This window comes from Dermacentor silvarum, chromosome 1, assembly GCF_013339745.2.
Source record: "Dermacentor silvarum isolate Dsil-2018 chromosome 1, BIME_Dsil_1.4, whole genome shotgun sequence".
Taxonomy (NCBI): domain Eukaryota; kingdom Metazoa; phylum Arthropoda; class Arachnida; order Ixodida; family Ixodidae; genus Dermacentor; species Dermacentor silvarum.
Window position 1 is genome coordinate 294,121,932 of NC_051154.1, and position 22,669 is coordinate 294,144,600.

At 46.8% G+C, this 22,669-nt stretch overlaps 1 protein-coding gene across 1 annotated transcript in view; it reads left to right on the top strand.

Annotated features, from left to right (window-relative positions):
• Positions 1 to 6,901, top strand: part of LOC125942883 (uncharacterized) — a 50,326-nt gene extending 43,425 nt beyond the window's left edge. The window contains exons 8-9 of the mRNA XM_049661134.1: positions 5,448 to 5,488; positions 6,731 to 6,901. Coding sequence (XP_049517091.1) covers positions 5,448 to 5,488; positions 6,731 to 6,901 — 212 coding nt within the window. The remainder of the gene's footprint in view (positions 1 to 5,447; positions 5,489 to 6,730) is intronic.
• The last annotated feature ends 15,768 nt before the right edge of the window (positions 6,902 to 22,669 follow it).

The following is a 22,669-nucleotide window of genomic DNA, read 5'->3' on the forward strand; positions in this document are numbered from 1 at the left end:
TAAGCTCCAGTAGAAGCTTGTCTTCAGTGCCATTATGTACGTTTAATATGGAACATTTCTTGAACCCAAGACAGATGATCTTCTCGGGAATGCAGGCCCAAGTGTTGGCGATCCACGAGCAGAACATTGATGTAGAGGCCCGTTTCAACCGTCTGGAAGGAGTCTCTTCAGGCTCGCCCGACCTCATCTACCCCATATAGCAGTGCTTGATGCTGTCTTTGAATGGTTTATTTATGCACACATCAAGTGGTTGCTAGTGGGATGTCATCCCGGGCGGATGATGAGCTCGGTGCCTGACTCGCGCAGGAGTCTTTTCACGGAGTCAGCCAAGTGACCGCGAAGAGCATCCAGGACAAGTAGTCATGAGAGCTCCAGCAGTGCTCTAGGCCTCCAACACCACACAGACTTTATCTAATCAAGCGCCAGTGCTTCGTCCATCCACCCTTTTTCTTGACATCGGACGACAAAATTTTTTTCGAAACTTGTCCCATTTCGGCAGATTCTTTCGTTTGAACACCACGTAGGGTGGTTCCTTGCTACCGTCTGCTATGCAGGACATTATTACGGTGACCCGCATCTTCTCATTTCCACTTCGCCTCATGGAATCTTGCTTGGATCCTTTCTGCGAGGGCATGTCCTGGTATACTGGCATTTGATGAGCATTGCTGATCTGGTCCAACTGAAAGCGGACCGACTTTCGCAGCGAAATTGTGCGACGCTGAAAGGCCACAAGCAGCTCTTAGTAGTTTTCTGGCAGCTTCTGCTATATATACATGCTGCAATGTATAGAAAATCCAGCGCGGTGCATGAAACGAGACACCCAGTGCTTACTTGCCTGGAAGTCCGTCTGCCGAATGCCTTTTTCTCTAGCAATCTCTCTTGCCTTTGCTTACAGCAGCTCGATGTTGACAACGAGGTGAGCAGCTTGTTGCTGTTGAACAAAGGGTCTCAGGTCCAAATCAACTTCTTCTCAGGCTGCTGCACGCAAAGGGGCTTTCTTTTTATTGCGATAGCAATTATATGGACACTCCAAAGCAGATTTCTGCCGTCGCCGTCGCCGTCGCCGTCGCCGTGAGGTTCCGTATGACGTCAATGGAGATGAAATCGTCGCCGCGCGCCGCCGAACGCTGTATGTGCGATTGAAAGGGCGCGAGGGACGCGCGCTTTCACGGGGAGTGAACGCACGGCGGAAAACAAACGCGCGTTCTGCGCCGTGCTCGCTTAAGGGCTGCAGAAGTAGGCGTCTCTTTCCTCCTTTAAATCACCATATATGTAGAGCAAACGCGCCTTCTTCCGACGCGCGAAAGGCATTGGGGGGGGGGGGGAGGGAAAGGAGGCGACGTTTAGTGCCTATTTAAATCAGAGGCTCCGGCAACAGCACCAACGCCGCACGCATTTTGAGCGAACGCGGGCAAAACGCCGACGGCGTCGACAACAGTTCTGCGTGTTGCCGGTGCTGCTGTATGTCCAAGTTTATACAGCTGATAAAGCTTATATCATTACTCCGTTTGGCTCTACAAATTTGCTATCGCAATTGATGCTTCGCCTTTCAGGTGAAACTGCGACAACTTTTGCTTCCTCCAACCGGCGAATGCTGTGCTTTTTCACACCGAACTGCAGCCCTGCAGTACAGCTGCGAGTGTTTTCTGGAGCTACGATCAGTATTCTTTTAAAAGAAGCCGAATACTGCTTTCGTGATCCTGACATTATGCAAAGTGTTGCCATTGCAAAGTGAGCGTGTTTACGGGGGTGACTGATGATGGCGCAAGAACCTGATGATGATCGCACTGAGCAATATCGATATCGGAACTGCGAATTTGACCTGAAAATTGTTGGGATCCGCATATTGTACGGGGTGGAAATTGCACTTGGTAATCAGGAAAAAATTCTCTACCTATACGAGGGTTTTTACGGTATGTATCTTATGTTAGGGCTCATTCACACCAGTGACTCTCGGGGGTTGCATGACCGAATTGTTCGTGGCTGCAAGTGGCGCCAGAGAACACAGGACAAGCATGCAGATCGAGACAATCGCAAGGCACACTGACAACTGAAAGTGTATTTCCTGATTGCACAGAATAATTGCTGTCTGACAAGTAATAGACTGAACGTCACACAAGGGTACAAAGAAAAGCAAAAAAGAAGAAATAAAAGCTACTGCATGTTCCAATCTGCCAGACCCTAATAGGAAACGCAAGCTTCTCGAATAATATAACAGAGGCCATGCTGACATAATATTCTCACAGCCTTGTTATCCCTAGAGCTTCCATTGTTTCTGAAGGCAACCGATCAGTCTCGGTCTCCTTGCTTGGCCCCCGTATTCCTTGGCACTGTTTGCAGCGATGATAGACTGACTAGCCCTACAGCACGTTTTTTCAAGTTGTTTGGAAATGCTTGGCTGATTATGGCTTGATAGAATATTGAGCAAAGCGTAGTCAAGGAATAAATAAGTTCCAACAAACAACGCTGACACAAGTGATAACTTGTAGCTGGAGATATACATCGGGGAACCCTCGCTTTGCCAGACAGTCTTATGTGCATACGTCAAGCCTTTTTCTGTGACTTTTTTATTATCATCATTATCAGCCTATATATTTGTCAACTGCAGGACGAAGGCTTCTCTTGGAGATGTCCAATTGCCTCTGCCTTCCGCTGACTGATTCCAAGTCGGGCCGGCAATTTCCAAATTTTATCACACCACATAATACGAGGGCAATTCCACAAGTTTCCGGCATGACATCTAAAACATACAGTGATTTCAAAATGGCCGCTTCAGATACACAGCGCCATCTCTTAGGAGGCCAGCGTACGCGTTTGAATTCGGCGCGCATGTTCGTCAGTAGCATGCACTTGCCTGACAAACACAAGGCACGCTAAGTGGCGATAATGCTAAAAATCGAGTATCGAGCCGTGGTTAGGTACCTTACCAAAGAAGGGGTTTCTCCAAGTTTTATCAAACGACGTTTGGATAGTCTGTACGCAGAAGCTTCCCTTTCTTATTCCACCATGAAGGAGTGGGCAAAATAGTTTCGCCTGGGAAGAGAGCATTGTTGATGAGCCCAGCAGTGGTCGGCCCGGGGAGGTGATGACCGAAAGAATTGTCTCTCTCGTTGAGGACAAAGTGCTCAACGACAGGAGGCTGAGGTTGAAAGAAATCGCGGCATGGGTGGAGTCGCTGTAAAGACCGTGTTCCGCATAATTTATGAGAAGCTTCACATAGCAAAGGCCAGTGCCAGATGGGTGCCTCGAATCCTTTCTTCTGTGCAGAAGGAGCATCGTGTGACCTGTTCTCGCAAGTTGTTAGAGCTTTGTAATGGGAATGAGAAAAAAGTGCTGGAGTCGATTGTCACTGGGGATGAAACCATGGTCCTTTACTACGATCCCCTTTCCAAAAGAGAATCGATGGAATGGCGCAAACCGGAGGAAGTGACTCTGTAAAAAGCCAAGGCGATTCAGTCGACCAAGAAGATCATGGCACCAATCTTTTGGGATAGCCGCAGGCTTCTCTTGATCGACTTTAAGGAAAGAAATACCACCATGAACGCACAGTATTACGCGTCACTTCTGCACAAACGGCCTGCCGCAATAAATGAAGAGGCGAGCGATTTTCCATCATGGCGTCCGTCCGCTTCACGGCAATGCTCCAGTTATGTTGGTGAGCATTGCAAAGGCTGCAGCAAAAGACTGTGGCTTCTAGGAAATTGATCACCCGCCCTATAGCACAAACCTGGTGCCCAGTGACTGCTCATAATCCTCATCATCAGCCTATATTTATGTCCACTGCAGGACGAAGGCCTCACCCTGCGATCTCCAATTACCCCTGTCATGCACTAGCTGATTCCAACTTGCACCTGCAAATTTCCTAACTTCATCACCCCAACCAGTTTTCTTCTGTCCTCGACTGCACGTCCCTTCTCTTGGTATCCATTATGTAACTCTAATGGTCCACCGGTTAGTCATCCTACGCATTACATGGCCTGCCCAGCTCCATTTATTTCTCTTAACTTTTCAGGTATTTACATGCTTTTATACGCTAAGCTAGCTTATTCAAAATAGAAAGTTCACTTCAGTGCATGTTTTTTTTTTCTTTGTGCCAACACTCTTCCAGTTGTCCCTTAATAGTATCCACTGCAGACTCATTCACGTTTCCTCACCTGTCTTGGAAAGCCAAAGGCTCAATGCAGGCTAACTGCTTCCACATTTATCTCTGGTTGGATTCCTTGGCTAGTGTTATATGTGCCCTCTTTGTGCTGTAAGTGCAATACATAAAACAAATAAAAAAGATTAAAAAAAGTGTTAAGGCATTGTGCACTCTGTACAGATTGTGCGCTGAGTGCTGAAGATGTTTGCAGTGCATTCGAAGAGTTGGTGTGTGTACAAAAACAGATAAACATGCTTTAAACCATATTTAGCTCAACTTGCTTACATATGTGCCTCTTTGGACCTTCCTGTATGTATAGGTGGCCAGCAGGAAAACTTAACTTAGACAAGTTACCGTAAATTGAAAAGAGAATTTCTTGTTAGAGTAGTGCACAACAAAGTGCCTATTTGTACACTCTCTTTAGCTGTAAAGCAGGTTTTCTTTGCAAAATGTGCATAAAATTGCAAGTAAGTAGAGGTCATGGAGTCCTGGCCATGTGAATTATCCAATAGCAAGGATGTTGTCAAGCAGCCACTTGTAGGTGCTGTGTTCTTACCAGAATGCGCTAGAATGACATCTTGTGCGGCACTTGTTTGCAAAGAAAACTATGTCTTTAGAGTGCACTCAAATTACACCAAGGGTGCACCAAGATTGCACTCAAGTTAAACGTTGGGAAGATAATACACAGCCATAGGTTGCAGTAAGGGGCACATGTAGTTTGGTTCAACACAACATCATAAGATTTTGCTATCAACGCTGCTGTTTACAGCTCAGTCCCGGTGTTACGCTAAGCCGGAAATGCCAAAATGTTTTCGCTGTGGCACTCTCATAAGTCTACTTGAGAAACACTGAAAGTTCTTCTAGAATAGTGTACTGGCATAGACTCATATGTTGTCAGTTTCTCGTATCTCTTAATAAACATTTTTTGCTCACAGGATGGTGACAAAGATCGGCTTGCCCTCAACATGTTCTGCTATCAGGAGGAAGACACAGCAGAAGTGGTGTTCAGACCTAAGCCTGCCTCTCACACTCCACAGGCCACTGAACTTACGCGTGGTCAACGGTGGCGACGGTGGCTCAGCCATTGGTCACCTTCTTCTACTGCCACGCGGTCCTCAGAGATGGCACTTACTACATCACCCATTGTTCTTCTGCTCTCTAAGCAGATGCCGTACTCGCTTCCAGCAAAGGTGGGCCTTGTGGACTCTCAGTGCAACCTATACTTCATATTCAGTCGAGTGGGCCACTCCGGAACGTATGCGAAGTTCCGCCTCAACCAGAGACACTTTTCGAGACAGCTATGAAGGTTGTGTGGCCAACTTTTGCAACCCAGCAACATTTAGGCAGGTATGTTTGCACTGAAATTTGCAATTGCCATATTTTCGAAGTATATCAGGATTCTAGGAAGAGAACTAGTTGGTAGACCAAACTGGAACCCCCATTGGAGCAAACTGCCATGGTTGGATGCAACCCAATCACTTTCAAGCTGGTATAGTTACAGTGAAAAGCATGAATGCAAGAAAAAATTGCCACAATACCAGAATGCTACAAAGGGAATTGGGAGACGAAACTAGCCAGTGTTTGAGATTTCTGCTATGGTTACATAGATAGCAGTGCGTCCTTAATAATGCGATAGCCTTATATGCCCCATTACGTGAAAATCCTTTGGCGTAGTCGGCATGACCGAAAAATGGCCGACGGCGAAAAGAGTAAAAACACGTCACGAAATGCTTGGATCGACGTCAACTTTCTTAGGGAGGTTACTGTAAGGAAAGCAAATAATGTATTTGAAATTAAAATTTCGTTAATTTCGGTCTGGGTGGGAATTGAACCTGGGCCTCCACGGTGCCATGGCGGATCCACGGTTCTCGTTGACTAAGTGTGTGCCTAGTGCGTAAATAAATATCAGTCTATTATTGTACGGTCAGCCATGTTGCATACTTTCATAAAGATAATTGAACTAATGGCTCGACGCACATGCACAGGTTAATTGTATTTGCTGCAAGCCTTACGAAAAAGAAAAAAAAAACAATTCTTTCGCAGTTGTTGATGGAACGTCGAACATGTCGTCAAACATGGTATTACCTTCAGCAAAGTGGTTGTGTGTAGCAACACTCAGCACATTGAATTAAAATGGAGCCGCACTGAGTATGCGGGGGGAGGGGGAGTAATTACCTCAAGTTCAATATCGGATTTTCTTTCTTTGCCACGACTGGATAGAATTTGAAAAAGAAAGTCATTTAGACAACCATGTAATCCATTAGTGAAGAGGATATGGAGGAACTGCCGAGTTCACTTTCAGTCTGCATGCAGAGGTACAGCTGTGAGCAAAAGGATATGGACCAAAGGCTTGTGTAAAAACGAATTTAATCGTAATTCAGATGCAACGACTGAAATTGACGAGTGCACTCGATGGTCCGCAATGCAAGGTTCATACTGTAGTCCTCTGTTTCTAGTGACTTTCATTGGTGGAGAGAGGAAAATCAGTTTTATCGCGGCACACCTGGTAGGCATACTTTTGTTCAGGGAGCACATTTTACATTCTAGGTCTCTGTCCACACTATTGATTTTAAACTTGTTATAACGCAGCGCCACGTCTGGAGCTACCTGCTGTCAGAGGATGGTGTTTGGGGTGCCTTTGGAAGCCATCCTCACATGGCCAACGAGTATAACATGGACATTGAAGAGGACGTCCATGCCCTTGACCATCCTAGTGTGGTAGCTCTTGGCGACATCGGTCTTGATTACTCGTACAAGTGAGTGCCTATGCAGTATATGACGTGGCGAGGCTTGTGGTAGACGGAGGCAGTTGGGGAAATTGCTCATAGATGCGTAGTGGCTGATGATACGATAGCAAAAGAGAGTATAAAAGAAAAAAATTATTAGTGCTAGAAAGAATTCACAGGCGCCATCTTGGTATAAATTATGCAGTGAGCACTACAGATTGGTCTGGCAATTTGTGTGAGTGAGTGTCTGTGTGGTCTGTGACATTGTGAGGCATGGGTTAAGGACGGACAGTTGGGGAAATTGCTTATAGATACATAATGGGCAATATCAAAGAAAAGCATTGAAATAATTATTGGGACGCGCCGTGGTTGCTCAGTGGCTATGGTGTTGGGCTGCTGAGCACGAGTTCACGGGATCGAATCCCGACCACGGCGGCCGCATTTCGATGGGGGCGAAATGCGAAAACACCCGTGTTACTTCGATTTAGGTGCACGCTAAAGAACCCCAGGTGGTCCAAGTTTCCGGAGTCGTCCACTACGGCGTGCCTCATAATCAGAACTGGTTTTGGCACGTAAAACCCCATAATTAAAATTTTAAGTAATTATTGGTGTTGGTAAGCATTCGTAGGCACCACCTGGTGTTACGGTAAACAGTGAGTGCATTGCTGCTGGGGGAACTTTTGTTGTCCCTTTTCCTTTGTTAATTATTTTTTTTGTGTGTGAAGGAAAGCAAACTGCATTTGCTACAGGGAGAAGTGAAAGTGTTGAACACTTGTTTCATTGCGCACCATTGTAGGGTAAAAGGTCTATGCTTTGGTGCTCTTACATGTCATTGCAGCTTTTGGTTTACCTCTCTCTTAAAGGGACACCAAACAGCATACTAGGTCAGCTTAGCCTGTTCAAGTGTTATTTCTAAACTATTTTGATTCAGTTGATGGTAAAGGGTTGACTACTACTGGAATGAATGAAAGTGAAACTTTCCTCTAGAAAAAGAAATTGGTGCCGAAACCTCAGTGACTTATAACGTAACACATTTTCTTGTATTTGGGCCGTTTCAGTGCAGGAAAAGCTCACGAAGCTTGCTATTTCGTGTCTGGTTTCTTTTGAATAGATTGTAGGCTCCCTATATGGATAAACAATTAATTTCAATTTCATTATCCGCTATCCCCGTTTGCTCTCTGATCCACATTGCTCTCTTCCTGTCTCTTAATATTAGACCTAACATTTTTCGTTCCATTGATCTTTGTGCGGTCCTTAACTTTTTCTCGGGCTTCTTTGTTATCCTTCATGTTTCTGCCCCATACGGTAGCACCGGTAGAATGCAATGATTGTGCACTTTTCTTTTCAATGACGGTGGTAAGCTCCCAGTCAGGATTTTGCAATACCTGACACTTGTATGCACTCCAACCTAATTTTATTCTTCTGTAAATTTCCTTCTCATGATTAGGGTCTCCTGTGAGTAATTGACCTAGATAAATATACTCCTTTACAGACTCTAGAGGCTGACTGGTGAACCTGAATTCTTGTTCCCTTGCGAGGCTATTGAACATTACCTATGTTTTCTGCATATCTATCTCCAGCCCTACTTTTACTCTTTGTTGGCCAAGAACCTCAATAATTTGTTGCAAATCACCTACATCATTGATGAACAGGACATTGTCATGTCCTAAGCAAAGGTCGTTGATATATTTGCCGCTGATCCTCACTCCTAGTCCTTAGCAGCCTAATGGTTTAAGCACGCAGTGCATAAGATTGGAGCGATTGCGCCTCCTTGTTTGACACCTTTCTTCATCGTTATTTTGCCGCTTTTCCTGTGAAGAATAAGGTGGCTGGTGAAATCTTCATAGGTATTTGCTAAGATGTTCGCCTATACTTCCTGTACTTCCTGACTCTACAATGCCTTCATGACTGCATGCTTGTATCTCTGCTGAACCAACACACTTCAGTAATCTATGAAAGCCATAGGCAGCAGAACCATGTTGATCCTGTTTTGTAGTTTCCTGGCGCCAACATTCATGATTGAGAAATAAAATGAACCAATGCGTTTACACTTTTTTCTACCGGTTAATACGTACGTTTCCGGGAAACACGATTTTTCGGCACCAACATTGAGTACATCGCCAAACTGCGATTGCGCGATACGTTTTTTGGCCACTAGATCCCATGTGAACAAGAAAAGGCACGAGGCTCACGTGATTGACAGCAGCAGGTGCTTGCCATGGCCGCTTTTCGGCAGTGCTCGCCCGCCCGTGTCTCATAAAAAAGCCGGCATGCACACAGTTTCTTCTCCCAGTCGCATTCACAGCTATCACCGTCAATCCTATTTTGATAAGCATATTTACCTACTGTTTCACAGCGTGTGGCATAGTGCCGTTAGAAGCGTACTGCAAGCTTTTAATAGCAGATTAAATGCAGCGCCGTTCCCAGCTTCAGAAGGCGTGAAGTGAGCGTCGTGTTTTGCTCTGGCGGCGTCATATTCCAGCTGGATTTCTTTTTGGTTTCCCATGGCCCTCCTAAACAAGATGCAACAGGAAGAAGAGAAAGTGCGCCTCGGGCTGATCGGGCCCTACCAACTGGACGCGCGTCAGCATATCGTGCCGCAACAATTGGCGCAACGCTTCGCATTACGTCTATGTAACTACAGTTCAGTGTGGCAGTTTTTTTAGTGACTTCGGTTCGTATGTCGTCCTGGTTAGTGCGTTCTTCTCTCTCTTTTTTTACAAAGCTAAACGAGGTTCTACTTGATATAGTTGGTTGTACTCTTTCAATCTCTTAATTACCTAACTCATGATGGGGTGTGATCCATTGTTAAATACTCCTTCTATATGCCCGTCTGTTCTCTGGGTTTAGTGAAGTCAAGTGTTGCCGTGGTTCCATTGGAAATAATTTTTTGTGAATATTTTGTGCAATACTGAAAGCAAGCTAATGGGTCTGTAATTCTTCAATTCTATAACATCTCCCCTTTTATGTATTAGTATGATGCTGGCCTTCGTCCAACCCTCTGGTACAGTTAAAGTTCTGGGGCATTGCAAAAGGGTTTCAAGCTTTTCGAACATGTTATCACCTCCATCTTTGATCCTACCATCGTTGTTACTCATATATTAAATTGGCACTGTCGTAAGCATTGCCACGGGGCTTACTTATAGGATGCTTGTTTTTAGTAACGTGTTCTAATGTGATGTACAAAAGCTTGCAAGTGGCAACCGTATTCCATCTCGCCAGGTGCACTTTAGTTAATCCCAGGTGGTCAAAATGAATTTCAAGGCCTCGTATACGGTGTCTCTCACTGCTCGTGTGTTGCTTTGGAATGTTAAATCCGATCATCTAGCCAGCCCAGCCCAGCCGCCGTCGGGTGTTCCTTCTCAGCGTACGAGATCCTTTTCAGTGACAAGAGGCACAATTTTGAATCCAAAAATCTGGAGATGGTGGTACTTTGCAATTGTTTCCACAATTTTTACAGCGATTCTCAGACTACGTTCCGCGTGCTCTCCAAACATATTTCTTCAAATGGGCGGAATTGTATTTGGCAGTGTTGGGACGTAGGGCGTGTACAATTCGGATAGTGTCATTGTATATGAGAAAATTGCGAAGAGTTGCTTACAGTCCTCATGTAAGAACATGCTAATTTCTTAATAAATCGTAGTCTCTCTTGCATTTGTTATTTGCCTGTTTTTGTGTCTTAATTTAATTGCGTCAGGCAGGCATAATGTATCGGTTTTTTAAATCCGTATTCCCAGCTTTCAAGTATTTTTTTTTCGTGCCAGTTTCACTATATGCGACGCTCGAGTACAGTGGCCATTGAACATGATTATGAGCAGTGTGGTTATTGAATGAAGCCAATTGATCGTCATTAGTCCAGCAGTTTTATGGGACAATTGCACGGCTATGTTCAACTGTTGGCGCCTTTGTGCCATCATAGACAATAACATTTCTTGTTTTCCTATCGTAGATATAGGCCGCGCACGTCTTCGATTGAAATTATATTTGTATTTATGTAAAAATTCATTGTGCCTATATTTATGATATTGGAGGCCTAAAACGCGCTTTTTTAATGCCTAAAGATCCGGCCTCTAATGATGACCTCCGAAAATGACTATTCCTGACTGAAGAATCTGGCACACTTGGTTAGCTCCATACTCTGAAGTCACTTTCAACTCCTGGTGACACCATGTATCTGAACACCATTGAGATCTACTTAACCTTTTAACTCTCACGTTCTGTAGTAAAAAAAGTATAAAGAATTTCACAATATTTTTATTCCAGCAAATTAATGCGTATTACAGCCAGATTTGCACATTACGGCCAAAGGTGTAGCACGACCTAGCTTCTTTCTCTGGGCTCGGCATCTTGCCTACTGTACAGCAGGCGAGAGTAGGATCACACGAGGCCGCGTGATCAAATCCCTGCCACGGCGGCCGCATTTCGTTTGGGAAATTTGCACCGATCAGATTGGGTCAACTGGCACCAGATGGGTCATTGCAGATCAATGGGACAGGCGTTGATCATGCATTGAACATAAATAGGCCGATGACCATGGTATCTGCACAAATGTAACATCACAGAACGTCAACTACGTCAACACATTCAGCATTAACACAAGCACCTGCAACGAAGAAGCTTCTAGTCTATCAATACCCCTAGTATGTGGTATTTTTAAAATTTCTGTAATTTATTTTCCTTTCAGTTCCAGGTGCGAGAGCTTCTTATGCGCTGGATGAGTGTAGTGCGTGGTATTTTCAAAATTTCTTGAATTTCTTTTCCTTTCACTTCCAGGTGCGACAGCTTCTTATGCGCTGGGCGGGTGTTCAGGACGGGAAGATTCAGCGCCAGGACGATTTTTGCGAGAACTACATTGTGGTGACGTCAATGGGCCGAGACTGGCAGATGTCGTTCATGGAAGAGCTGCTCCTACCGCGTTGGCTGCCACAGGCCATTGACCTTGTTTTTCAACGAGGGTGTTTGTGCGTGTGTCGCGTGTTTGTCACCGATCTCGGGGGCGTGCGGGTGTTGTAATAGATGAAGAAGGAAGACGCATGGCAACACAGCAAACAGATCTTTAATTGCACGCAAACTCAAAACCAAAAACCTGAAACTTATCAAGCACACTAAAACATAGCGAACAAATACAAGTACAACTTAAAGCTTAATACACTAAACATGTTTCAATTTACGCCTACGCTTGTCTGTGGCGGCTAATCCTCCAAAGTCAGGCAACCCTGTCCTACCCCGTTGACGCGCACGCCTGAAACGCTACCAAGAAGAGTAACCTCGCTGCACCCGTCGTCGCACGTGTGTTCCAGCTTGTCGGCTCTTTTCCCCAAGCAGTTGGTGCTCTCGTTGATGATATAGTCGTCGCCTTGCCGTATTCACGTCGTCTCATTTATCAGTGATGAGCTCTTCGGTACTTCGTCGGTGATGAGCTCGTCAGTAATTCGTCAGTGATGGCGCTCGGCGTTGCTTAGGCCCACCTGGATAGGCCTAGCATCGGGATGCGTCGCAACGTCTTCATGAGTGCCGACGTGGCGTCCCGCGGAGAATCGAACGTACCGGTCTGCTGCAGAAGAGGGATCCTCTCTGGGGTGCCCGGTCCTGCCGTGAGAAGCTGCAGCCAGTCCAGGAGCCTCGCTCGAACTTGCCGAGGTCGACGGCCACACCTTGGATGGCCAACGTCACGGACTCAGCCAGACCCCCAAGACTACCGTCGCGAGAGCGTAGCTGGCGATGCGACCTTCCTGGCCCGGAGCCACGTCGATAATCAACGGACAGCGCCGTTCATCCCTCGATTACGCCTCGTGTCACGCGCCTCGAGAGCTCGTGCCGTTCCGAACACCGTGCTTCACGTGCTCCTCTTCTATTTCGCGCCGCAGGCGGCCTCATACATATGACAGCGTGCGATTCTAATAAAATGTGAATGTTGTGGGGAATGGCAGAATTGGATTCCCTTTTCCACACATACACTTGATGTGCAGACCTGTTGCATCTGTTTGTGTTGGGTCGTGGAATGTGCTCCAGACTGAAATACAGGAATTTGTGAAGGATACGTTGTATAGTTAACTCATTATTTATCATACCCCTGCTTTTAAAGGGCACTTCTTGTACAAAGGCTTTGCAACATGGGGTTGTCCTTAAGCAGTTTTGTGACCGGCCTTTTGCTTCCCACTGCCATTTTTTTAACATTTCCTCAGGGATCATTCTGGCCCTTTGGTAACATTCTGATGTGCTTTCTGGTTGCGTTAACTCGATTTTTTTACTGAAGGGGATATGCTACTCGGGAAAACTTTTTCTTGAATATTTGTGACAGCTCAATGAAATTTTCACCATTTACAGAGTTTGAGCTTAGCTTTTAAAATCTGCTTTTAGTTTTCTTATAGCTCATTTGGTTACTTTTTTGCACACCATGAATTTAAAAAAAAACAATGCATTTTTGTGCAAGCACAAGAAAACACAATAAATAGCTCATATTGCTCCCCATGAATAGTAGAATTCAATAAAGCAAAAAATATAGTGAAACGTTTGTGTTTTGGTTGGTGAGAGCTTATCCATGTGACCCACGCTTGGCAGACTCTCTAAGTGCCACTGGCTCATCAGTGTCAATTGCTGTGTCACTTACATGGCAGCATGACTGTTTAAACACAAAATATGTGGGATTACACGTGGAAACAAAAGCACCCTTAGAAAAACCAAGAGATGGCTTCACCAGCCACCCTCCATTCAAACTCCTAGGAACAGTGGATTGCTCACCGATGGAATATGCCAAGCCAATATACATAGCTCTGGAAATCCTCAGTCTACTTCATCGAGGATCCTAAATGACCCAAATGAAATGAAGACCTGTATGCTGGTACTTGTGACATTTCAAATTCCTAAAGCCATTACATGTGCAGGTACGTGTGAATCGTAATTCTCGTCAAACCTTTGTGCTTCAAGCAGGAGTGTAGAATGCTAGACAACTCTCTCCACTTTTGCTGAAGCCACGCCTCTGAAAGAAATGATATAGTAACCACTCCTTTCAGATATATTGGCCTTTCCTCTTGTGTGGTGCAACCAGCCTGGGGCGCACCCGGAAGGAAGCTTGTGAATTGGTTATATAAACTTTTAACAGCGTAGCGGTTTAAGATCGAGTTTTGGCTACAAATCGTTAGCAGAAACTCCGCCGAGCGATGACGTCACTGCGTTGCCTAGCATCGACTTGGCACAACTGCGCCTGGCTTCGCACAGGTGTTGTGACGTCACCACTCCGACTTCCGCATCGCTTCTCGTAGCCGCGCTGCGCCTAGCTCTGACGTCATTATGCGTCGCCTAGCAACCACCTGGCATGTCTGTGCCCGGCCGCGCCACGCTGCACCGCCGCTTCCCCTACATCGCCAAGCTTCCACAGCCGTGTATGCGGAGAAAAAAAAAACGCCATGACGTCGCTGCGCGGCGCTTCGTTCGCACCTTCGTATAAAGCACTGTGACGCCGCGACGGCGGCACATTGCCTAGTGTCTCTGCGCCGAGCACATCGTTTGCGCCGCTTAAAAAATCTTGGCATAACATTGCATTACATAGCAAAAACGGTAAAATCTTAGCATAACAGAGCAATAAATAATAAAACTAAGTAAAACCTTGCACTAACATAGTAATACATAGCAAAAACTTAGCAAAACTTGGTCGACTCCCAGGTACGGTGTTTCTTCAGCTTTGCAGCTCTAGTACAAGCTGCCCTCCTTTTTTTTCCAAGCTGTAAGCATCGGTTATCTTTCAATCTTTTCCGGATACATGAAAAATCGGCCTGTTGACTCTTCAAAGGTGACACCCGCATAAATTAATTAAGGGTATAAGCCACACGTGATTTCTTTCATTCCGTCCTTCTTCCTTTCTTTCTTTCTCTATATCTTTCTTTCTTTCCTTCCTTCCTTCTTTCTTTCTTGTCCCTGGCTCATACCCGCATATCCAATGCTGGTATGCGCCACAGTCAGTGGGTCAGTCAGTCAACAAACTTTATTAAGGTCCTAAGTAACTGCTAAGTCGTAGTTGCGGGCCGCTCGCACGTTGGGGCCGGACATGCGTGATTTTATTATCATTAACTGTGCTGTAACTGACGAGCATGCAATATGTTATTGATGTCATGACCTATCAGTCATGTTAGTCATCCGTCAGCGGAAAACTGGCGGGAAACCGCCACGCACATGGAGCCAAACCCCCACGCACATGTAGCAGAAATGCTGATAATAGTTTTTTTTTCTACACGCGGACAGGACCCTGGGGGAACTAGCCCTTAAAAGCTTCGCTGTAAAAGAGGCTCGGTGTATGGTTTCGGCTTTAAAGCAGTACGCCTCTTGAATGACGATCCGGTCTGGTTGAATAAGCTATGGTCATTGGCTAAGAAGAACTAAAGTGCATTCCCTCGTCGAGTGAAAGAGGGAAACGAAAGTGATAAAAAGGAGAGCTTGAGTGTTTTAAGTCGTCGGACATGAAAACCAGATCATGGAAATTTGTATATTAAACCCTTTTCCCATCTCTTCGACGTGGCTCTGGGCCTCTGCTTCTCCCGGCACCTGGCACGGCACCATCCATGGACGCTTCGTGGCCGCTCGGACCTTCGGACTTCGGACAAATATGTCTACCCTCCCATACATTTGTCAATGTCCGCGCCTCAAAACTTTCGCGCCCTCTAGAGAAGGCAAAGCAAACCAGTCAGGCATCTGCTGACAACTGGCGTAGCATGAGGAAAGCTAAGAAACCACCCAATATATAGAGTGTGATACAATAATTACTAGAGGTTACCCCTTCGCTAGTGTCTACGGGAGCTGCAATCGGGGCTGTTCAACCAGCATGAGAATTATGGTAAGTACATGGAGTTGCCTAAACTTCGTCCTTCTGGATTTAAACGTCTCTTCGACTTTGTAAATTCGTCATTCTACCGCGAAGCTGTACGTATATGCCTAGGCAATAACACTCATGGTCCGACCACAGAAACACTCCGGCGGAAATAAACCTACGAAAACTCCCGTCTCGTTCACTTGGTATGATACCAAAATTGGCATGGAAGGGTACGAATGCATGGTTATAACACGACGGATAGGTCATGACATCAATAACATCACATGCTCGTCAGTTACGTCACGATTAACGATAATAAAATCACGTGTGGCGCATACCCGCAATGGATATGTGACTGAGCCAGGGACACGAAAGAAGGAAAGAAAGAAACAATGAAGGAAAGAAAGAAATCACGTGCGGCTCATACCCGCATTGGATATGTGGGTATGAGTCGCCGAGAACAGGCGCGGGAGAGATCACTGCGCTTTTAGAGCGCAGCTCGTAGGTGCCCGTTCCTACGGCGAGCGGCGTCGGAGTCGGCGGAGTAACCGAACGAACGAGCACAGCGAAACATGAAATAGCGAACGAGGTGCAAGAGATGGAAGACGCGAGCCGCGAACGGCGGACATGGTCCTAGACGGCGGAGACCGATGAGAGCGGCCCCTTCTGTGACATCCTCGCGAGAAACTGGCGTTATGCGGACCCGCCCTACCGCTCCATGCGTACTCATTTCTGGTCTCAGCCGGACCGCTCGCTTCGTACTATCGTCTGCTCACGTCAGATCTCGATCGCTCTTTCTTCTTTTGTCAGCTTGATTTGGCCTCGTTCGCGCTTGTTTCGATTGTCATGGTTAACAATTATTTTAAGCATGAAATGCTTTTAGCTCTCGTTGTCGGCGACCTTCAAGTGACCTTGAGCCAAACTAAAACGAGAACATCCGACCATCGTTGCGAGAACAAAACGAAATCATCCTGGCAACCAGTGAAAACTTACAAAAAATATTGCTTCCGAGTTCTTCCTGATGTTTTCTCACAATATCACTGAAGCTGTAACTTCCAGTACGCTGAAGTTTTATTTGTCATTTCCAATGGCGACGTCAAAAGGCAGATACAGGGCACTTGATTGTCATCTTTTGGAGCTGAGGCAGGGCTGTCAGTGCTGTTTTCAACGCCAGCGGTCCGTGATTTCCGCGGCAAGGATATTGCGCCGCCTTCTTCGAGAGATGGCGCCACGCTGCGTGACCAGACCGGCAGCGTCCGGCGCGCCGCGGATGGGTGTTTGGCCGAGAAGAGACTTGGGACGAGGTTCTGTCTGTGACAGGGAACTATTGCGTCCATATGGACCAGTGCACAGTATGGTGTGGTGGTGTGTGGTGGGGTGTGCCGTTGCGAACATGCCCTACACCTATTTTAAGATTGTAGCTAGTACCAATCTGCTTTGCCGGTAGCCATTTTATGCTTACATCTAGTCTCGATTACGGGAGAGCTAGCATTTTTAAAGCGAAGCTTTATATGGATAGGCGAAATCGCCTGTGTACAAAAAACTGTCATCATCAGCATTGGCTCGAGCGTCGTCTTCTCCGCAGCTGGCTCGTTGTCGGGTTGCGCTCGTGCTCGGCACGCGCGCGTGCCATTCCTCCTGCGTTCGTCGTCGTTGTCTTCTGCAACAGCTATAGCTGCGTTGCCGCTCATCATTCCAGCGTAGAATTTCACTTCTATTCTGTCGTCTTAATGGGGAGGCCGCGTTTACGGGGTATGAGCCATTGCTTAAGGAGGTATGAGCCATTCATTGTCTTACGTACGGACAGATTTCATTTTGAAGCAATTTAATTTCGAAGAATAGCAAGCGGCAATGGCGGGCGAATGCTGCTAACCAAGCCGTCGAGCAAACTCGAGACATCGAACGCAAGCGACAACGGCAGACTGCGGGCATACTGTCAGTGACGTCGTTCTCTCCGTCGCAGCCGAACGTGTGTGTAACCTCATTATTGAGAAATACTTTAATGAACCATTGAGATTAACCCAGCGATCAACACCGGGGCCGCATGCTGCAGCTTCGCTCGTTAACCATCTTCACAGAGTGGAAGGGCCGACGAATTTCTTCTTCTTTTTTTCAATGATGAGTCTACACTGAGACGTCCTGATGGAAATGTTTTTGGCGCAAGTGCGACATATCCGATTATATAAAAGACGGACCCTGAATACAAGGACGCGTAGGGGACACCCAGTACCTCATTCTCCTTGACTTTAGAACGCGACGACGCCGAAACGAAAGATAGCACAGCAACATGATTATGATCAGTGGCAACGACATCCTCATTTTGTTATTGTTGACCTGAGTGGTTGGGCGCATTATACCCACTTCCTGACACACGTTACTGACTGACTCAAGACATGACTCGCGTTAAGAACGAAGGACGAAGAACGCAGACATATCACCGACCTGTCAGCAGACGAAGAAAATAGCACGCGACATCTCGAGTCTACAAAGAGGAGACGAGATTTTCATGCTCTCATGTCATTGCCACAGCGGCTCGCCGTCAGTTGGTGTGGCCGCTCTGACGCAGCTCTGGCTAGGCCAGGCATGGGGAAAAAAAAAAATCTAGGAGGGGGCGTCACGTGATTCCGCTAGTAACGATTAGTGGCGCCTGCCGTCAAAGGCGTGAAGACGCGTAGGAAGTTTAATGCGTGGGTTTCTACTACCGCGGGCGTCGTTCTTCGCCTGACATGCGTTGCTTTGAAACGCGGAGAAAGACTGGGAAGCCAGACCAATGGCGACATAATTTTCAAAGCATCACATGCGCTTACCATCGCAGTTAGTCAGCGTTCTCACCTCTAAACCCGTCCAGAGTATGCCCGAGCGTGGTGTATTGTTTCGTCAAATCAGCTGTTGTGTACCTTAAACTGCGGTGCGTATTTTCTTGCTAGGGTTTGTTCTGCTGTCTTGCAACTATATAGAATGAGACGAGATGTTTCGCGGGGTAGTTAGTTGTCATGTGTTTGCTTAGCAAAAGGTTCTGCTATGCGTCTTTCGTTGTGAAAAAAAAATAGCATTAACCTGCATTCTAAACGCCGAAGTCGTCGCCTTTCCTTGAGTACGTGTACTATTTTGTAAGATTATATGGTGCGATGTCGTTACGCTGTTGAGACTAGAGATGCGAAGTGCGGAAAAAAAAACGGGAAAATTCCGGAAAAAAACAGTTTTTTTCCCGTTTTTTTTTTCGACGCAGTTGGAAAAATTGGCCAAAATTTCCGGGGGGAAAGACGTACAGAAATAAAACTTGGGCAAAACCCAGCGTTGAACGTGAAAGGGAAACGCAGAACGCGAAACCGAAACGTAGCACATGATACCGAAACAGCAATCGACGGCTGACCACTCGCCATCGATATCACATAATGTCAGCTCCAGCGTCAGCGTGGCTTCGTCATTCGGGTGCGGTGTCTCATGTTTTGGTGCCCGTTATTGTTCAATTTTGACTTTCCCTCGGGAACTTGTGCAACCTGTGGCGGAAGTTCGCATATGAAGCCGTGTGGAAGCAGATTCTGCAATGGTACTGCCAATTTCCGACGTGTGGATGCACTTCACGGTCGGGGAGACATCTTGATCCATGTTTCCTTCTAACTGCCGTTACAATTCTAAGAAGCCGCAGCCGTCCACAGAGAACTGAACGCGTTCGCGGTGATGCTTCTGGCTTGTCTTCGATTTGCTAAACCCTGTATTCGTTCGTGAAAAGGCAGAAAGCATTTCACTTCTGTTATTTACATAATCAGAGTTATGGCTTTTGACATTTCGCAATAAACTATTGACCGTATGCTCAAGAAACTTTGTTCTTTTCCATTTTTTCCAACATTTCGGAGAAAAACGTGAGAAAAGCAGTTTTTTTTTCGATTGCTCAAAATTTCCGGAAATTTTGCATCTCTAGTTGAGACGCGCGTATTGAGTTCTCGCCGGTCTGTTGAGAGGCATTGAGCAGAACGACAGCGTCGACTGGGACTGTCTTCCTTAATAATGGGCCAGCACGGCCTTAAATATTGTCGATGTTACCGGCTCGCTAGTCCATCGCTGTGCACAAAATTGGACGAATTTTTTTTTTCACACGGAAAAGCAGTGTCTGAGGACCTTGGGCACTCGCTTGATCACCTGCACATGTTTGCGGGGGCGGAATACATCATTGTTTCCCAGAAGACGCCCCCAAACGCGACGAATCGCCGTCGGAAGGGCGGCTTGGTTGCCTTCACACGTTTGCAGGGCGAAAGGTTTCCTCGTTTCCCTGAAACCGCCCGAAATGCAACCAGTCTTCCTTGAGGTGGTCCTCCCGGGTTATTGGGCACAATGCCAGTTACACGACACTTCGTTCGCTACAGCCTTGGCGCCTGTTTGCTGCTTAAGCGGCCAGCCGCGTGGTGGTTCGGTGCGTTACCTGAATGACAATACAGACTCGAGTGCTTCACCCACTTGAATTCGACCGCCCCGCCATGCGCAAGCTCCGCGCCGGACAGCACCTCCGCGGACGTGCGCAGCAGCAAGGCGAAACTTTTACGAGCTACGTAGAAGACGTCATAGACTTGTGTAAGCGCCTGAATCTGTCGATGACCGAGCAAGAGAAGATTAAACACATCTTGAAATGCATTGACGACAATGCCTTTCAAATGTTGCCGGCAAAGGACCCACGCACCATAGCTGAGCTTACGACCTTGTGCCAGAGCTTTGAGGAGCTCTGTAAGCAACGCGTCTTGGTTCGGCGGCCGGCAACAACAGACGATTCCCTCGCCGCCTTAACCATCGGTGGTGACCACGAGACGCTAGTGTCGCAAATCAAAGAATATGTGCATGAGGAAGTGGCACGGCAGCTCTCGTGTTTATCGTATTTGCCGACCCCAAAAGTGCCTACGCACAATCTCGCGTCGTCTCTCCGACAAGTTATTCAGGAGCAGGTCTCCGACGTGCTGCCGTCCGCCTCTCAGCCGACACCTGTTGCCGCACCGTGCACTCACGTATGCGGCTGCCGCTGCAAAGCCTCCGTGTCGACCACCAGCGTTGGCCCCTCAACCTCTCCGATAGCCACCGGCGCCATTCCCTGGTGCACAGCAGCTCATCGTCAATCTGTGGTGCACTGCTGACAACCGACCGATATGCTACGCTTGCGAAATTCCCGGTCACGTTGCACGCTTCTGTCGTAGGCGCATCGCGGCTGCCTCGGGTGCACCAAGATACCGCGACTATTCTTTCCGGCCCCAGCACTAGACTCGACAAGACGCGCCACCTGAGGTATACGCACGAGACCCCCAACCTGACGTAGACTTTCAACCATTTGCTTACCGTCGCTCAACCTCACCACGCCGCCGATCTTTGTCACCTATGCGTCGCCGACCCACTGCTGAGAAGGAAAACTGCCGCAGCTCCGGAGGCACGAGCAGTGTTGCCAGGTCGGATGAGGCGACGTAGCCCAATGTTAGAGAAATTGTAGCCCAAATGTAGCCAAACACAGAAAGAGAGCTAAATATTTAGTAGCCAATTATAGCCATTTTTATTTGCACTTTTATTTGTATATAAATTTTGACATTAAACGACGCAATCATTTTTCGCACAACCCATTGTAACCAAATGTCCTTGCCGCCGTGACGGTCGAGATCACGCTTGCAGCGAATCGCTGCAGAAGGTGACATGATAGTGTTTTTATTTTATGAAAGATAGTAGTAAGTTATTATTTTTAGTTATATACAGTAATACTAACTACGAACTCTGCTTTTTAGCTCACGTACACGCAAAATAATGTTCAGCATCATTGAGCTCTCACCTGACAACCACCTACGGCGCACTAAAACTTCAGCGGTCCAGCGGTCTGCGACGGTGACGCGCCCACGGCTTCTTTTTTATGAGCCGAAACCAGTGTATCACGCTATAATATCTCGCGTTATTTGTCTCATCATCCTAACTTGTTTTCTCGTTAATTATATTGGCCCGAGTTACCTGGGATACACTATATAGTTTCCATTTACTTCAACCTGGCCACCATCTTAGGTCTCCAGCACGCCCAGAACATGCGTTAAAAAGAAGTGAGAGACAACAGATGCCACTCTCTGTCTCAGTCGGTGTAAGCCAAACTAAACGGTTGCTGCGCAAAACGGCACACACGTGTAAGAAGCGCGCAGTCGTTTGCGGGGACGAGCACGTCTCGAACGTAACTCGCTCGAAATGGCAAAAGCTGCGACGGCTCACAAAGAGCAAAGGTATTGATAACAGTGGTAATCCTGTGAAAACCGGTTGCTGTCAAAAAGCAAACCATATTGATATGCTATTAATAATAATTACAGGGGTTTACGTGCCAAAACCACGATATCATTGGGAGGCATGAAGCACTGGGCGACTCCGGATTAATTTTGACCACCTGGGTTCTTTAACGTGCACATAAGTCTAAGTACACGGGTGTTTCAACATTTAGCCTCCATCGAAATATGTGGCCGCCGTGGCCGGGGATCCAACCCTCGTCCTCGAGCCAGCAGCGCGGCCCCTCACCTGCTAAGCTAACACACTGGGTGATGTTCATGTGACGTGGCGCACTGATGGCATCGTGGCAAACATGTTTCGATATTAGCACAATAAGTGCCTGCATCTGTCACGTTACGGGCAAACCATCTATAAGTAAACGCACCAGGACCCACTTTGGGCTCGGGGTCTTGCTCCCATTCTTTTTTATACTTTCTCGCATACTTGGCCCACTTCCCAATGGTTCGATTCTCCTCTCCGTGGAGGATTCTGTCTTAAGCCGAACCTATGGAAATGAACCTCTAATGCAAGCACAAGCAAAAACTCATCTCGCAGGAAAAAGAAAATGGCAGTAAAGCTTAGCGTGAGAAACGTGAAGTAGGTCGAAAGCTGTGCCCGGCGCGATAGTTCACCAAGAAGCCATGGCCGTGAACACATTGGAGCGTGCCATCTACCCGTGCTTCTTTGATGTCGGCTCGAGGATCGCCTGACCCAGTTTTATTTGTTCTCTGA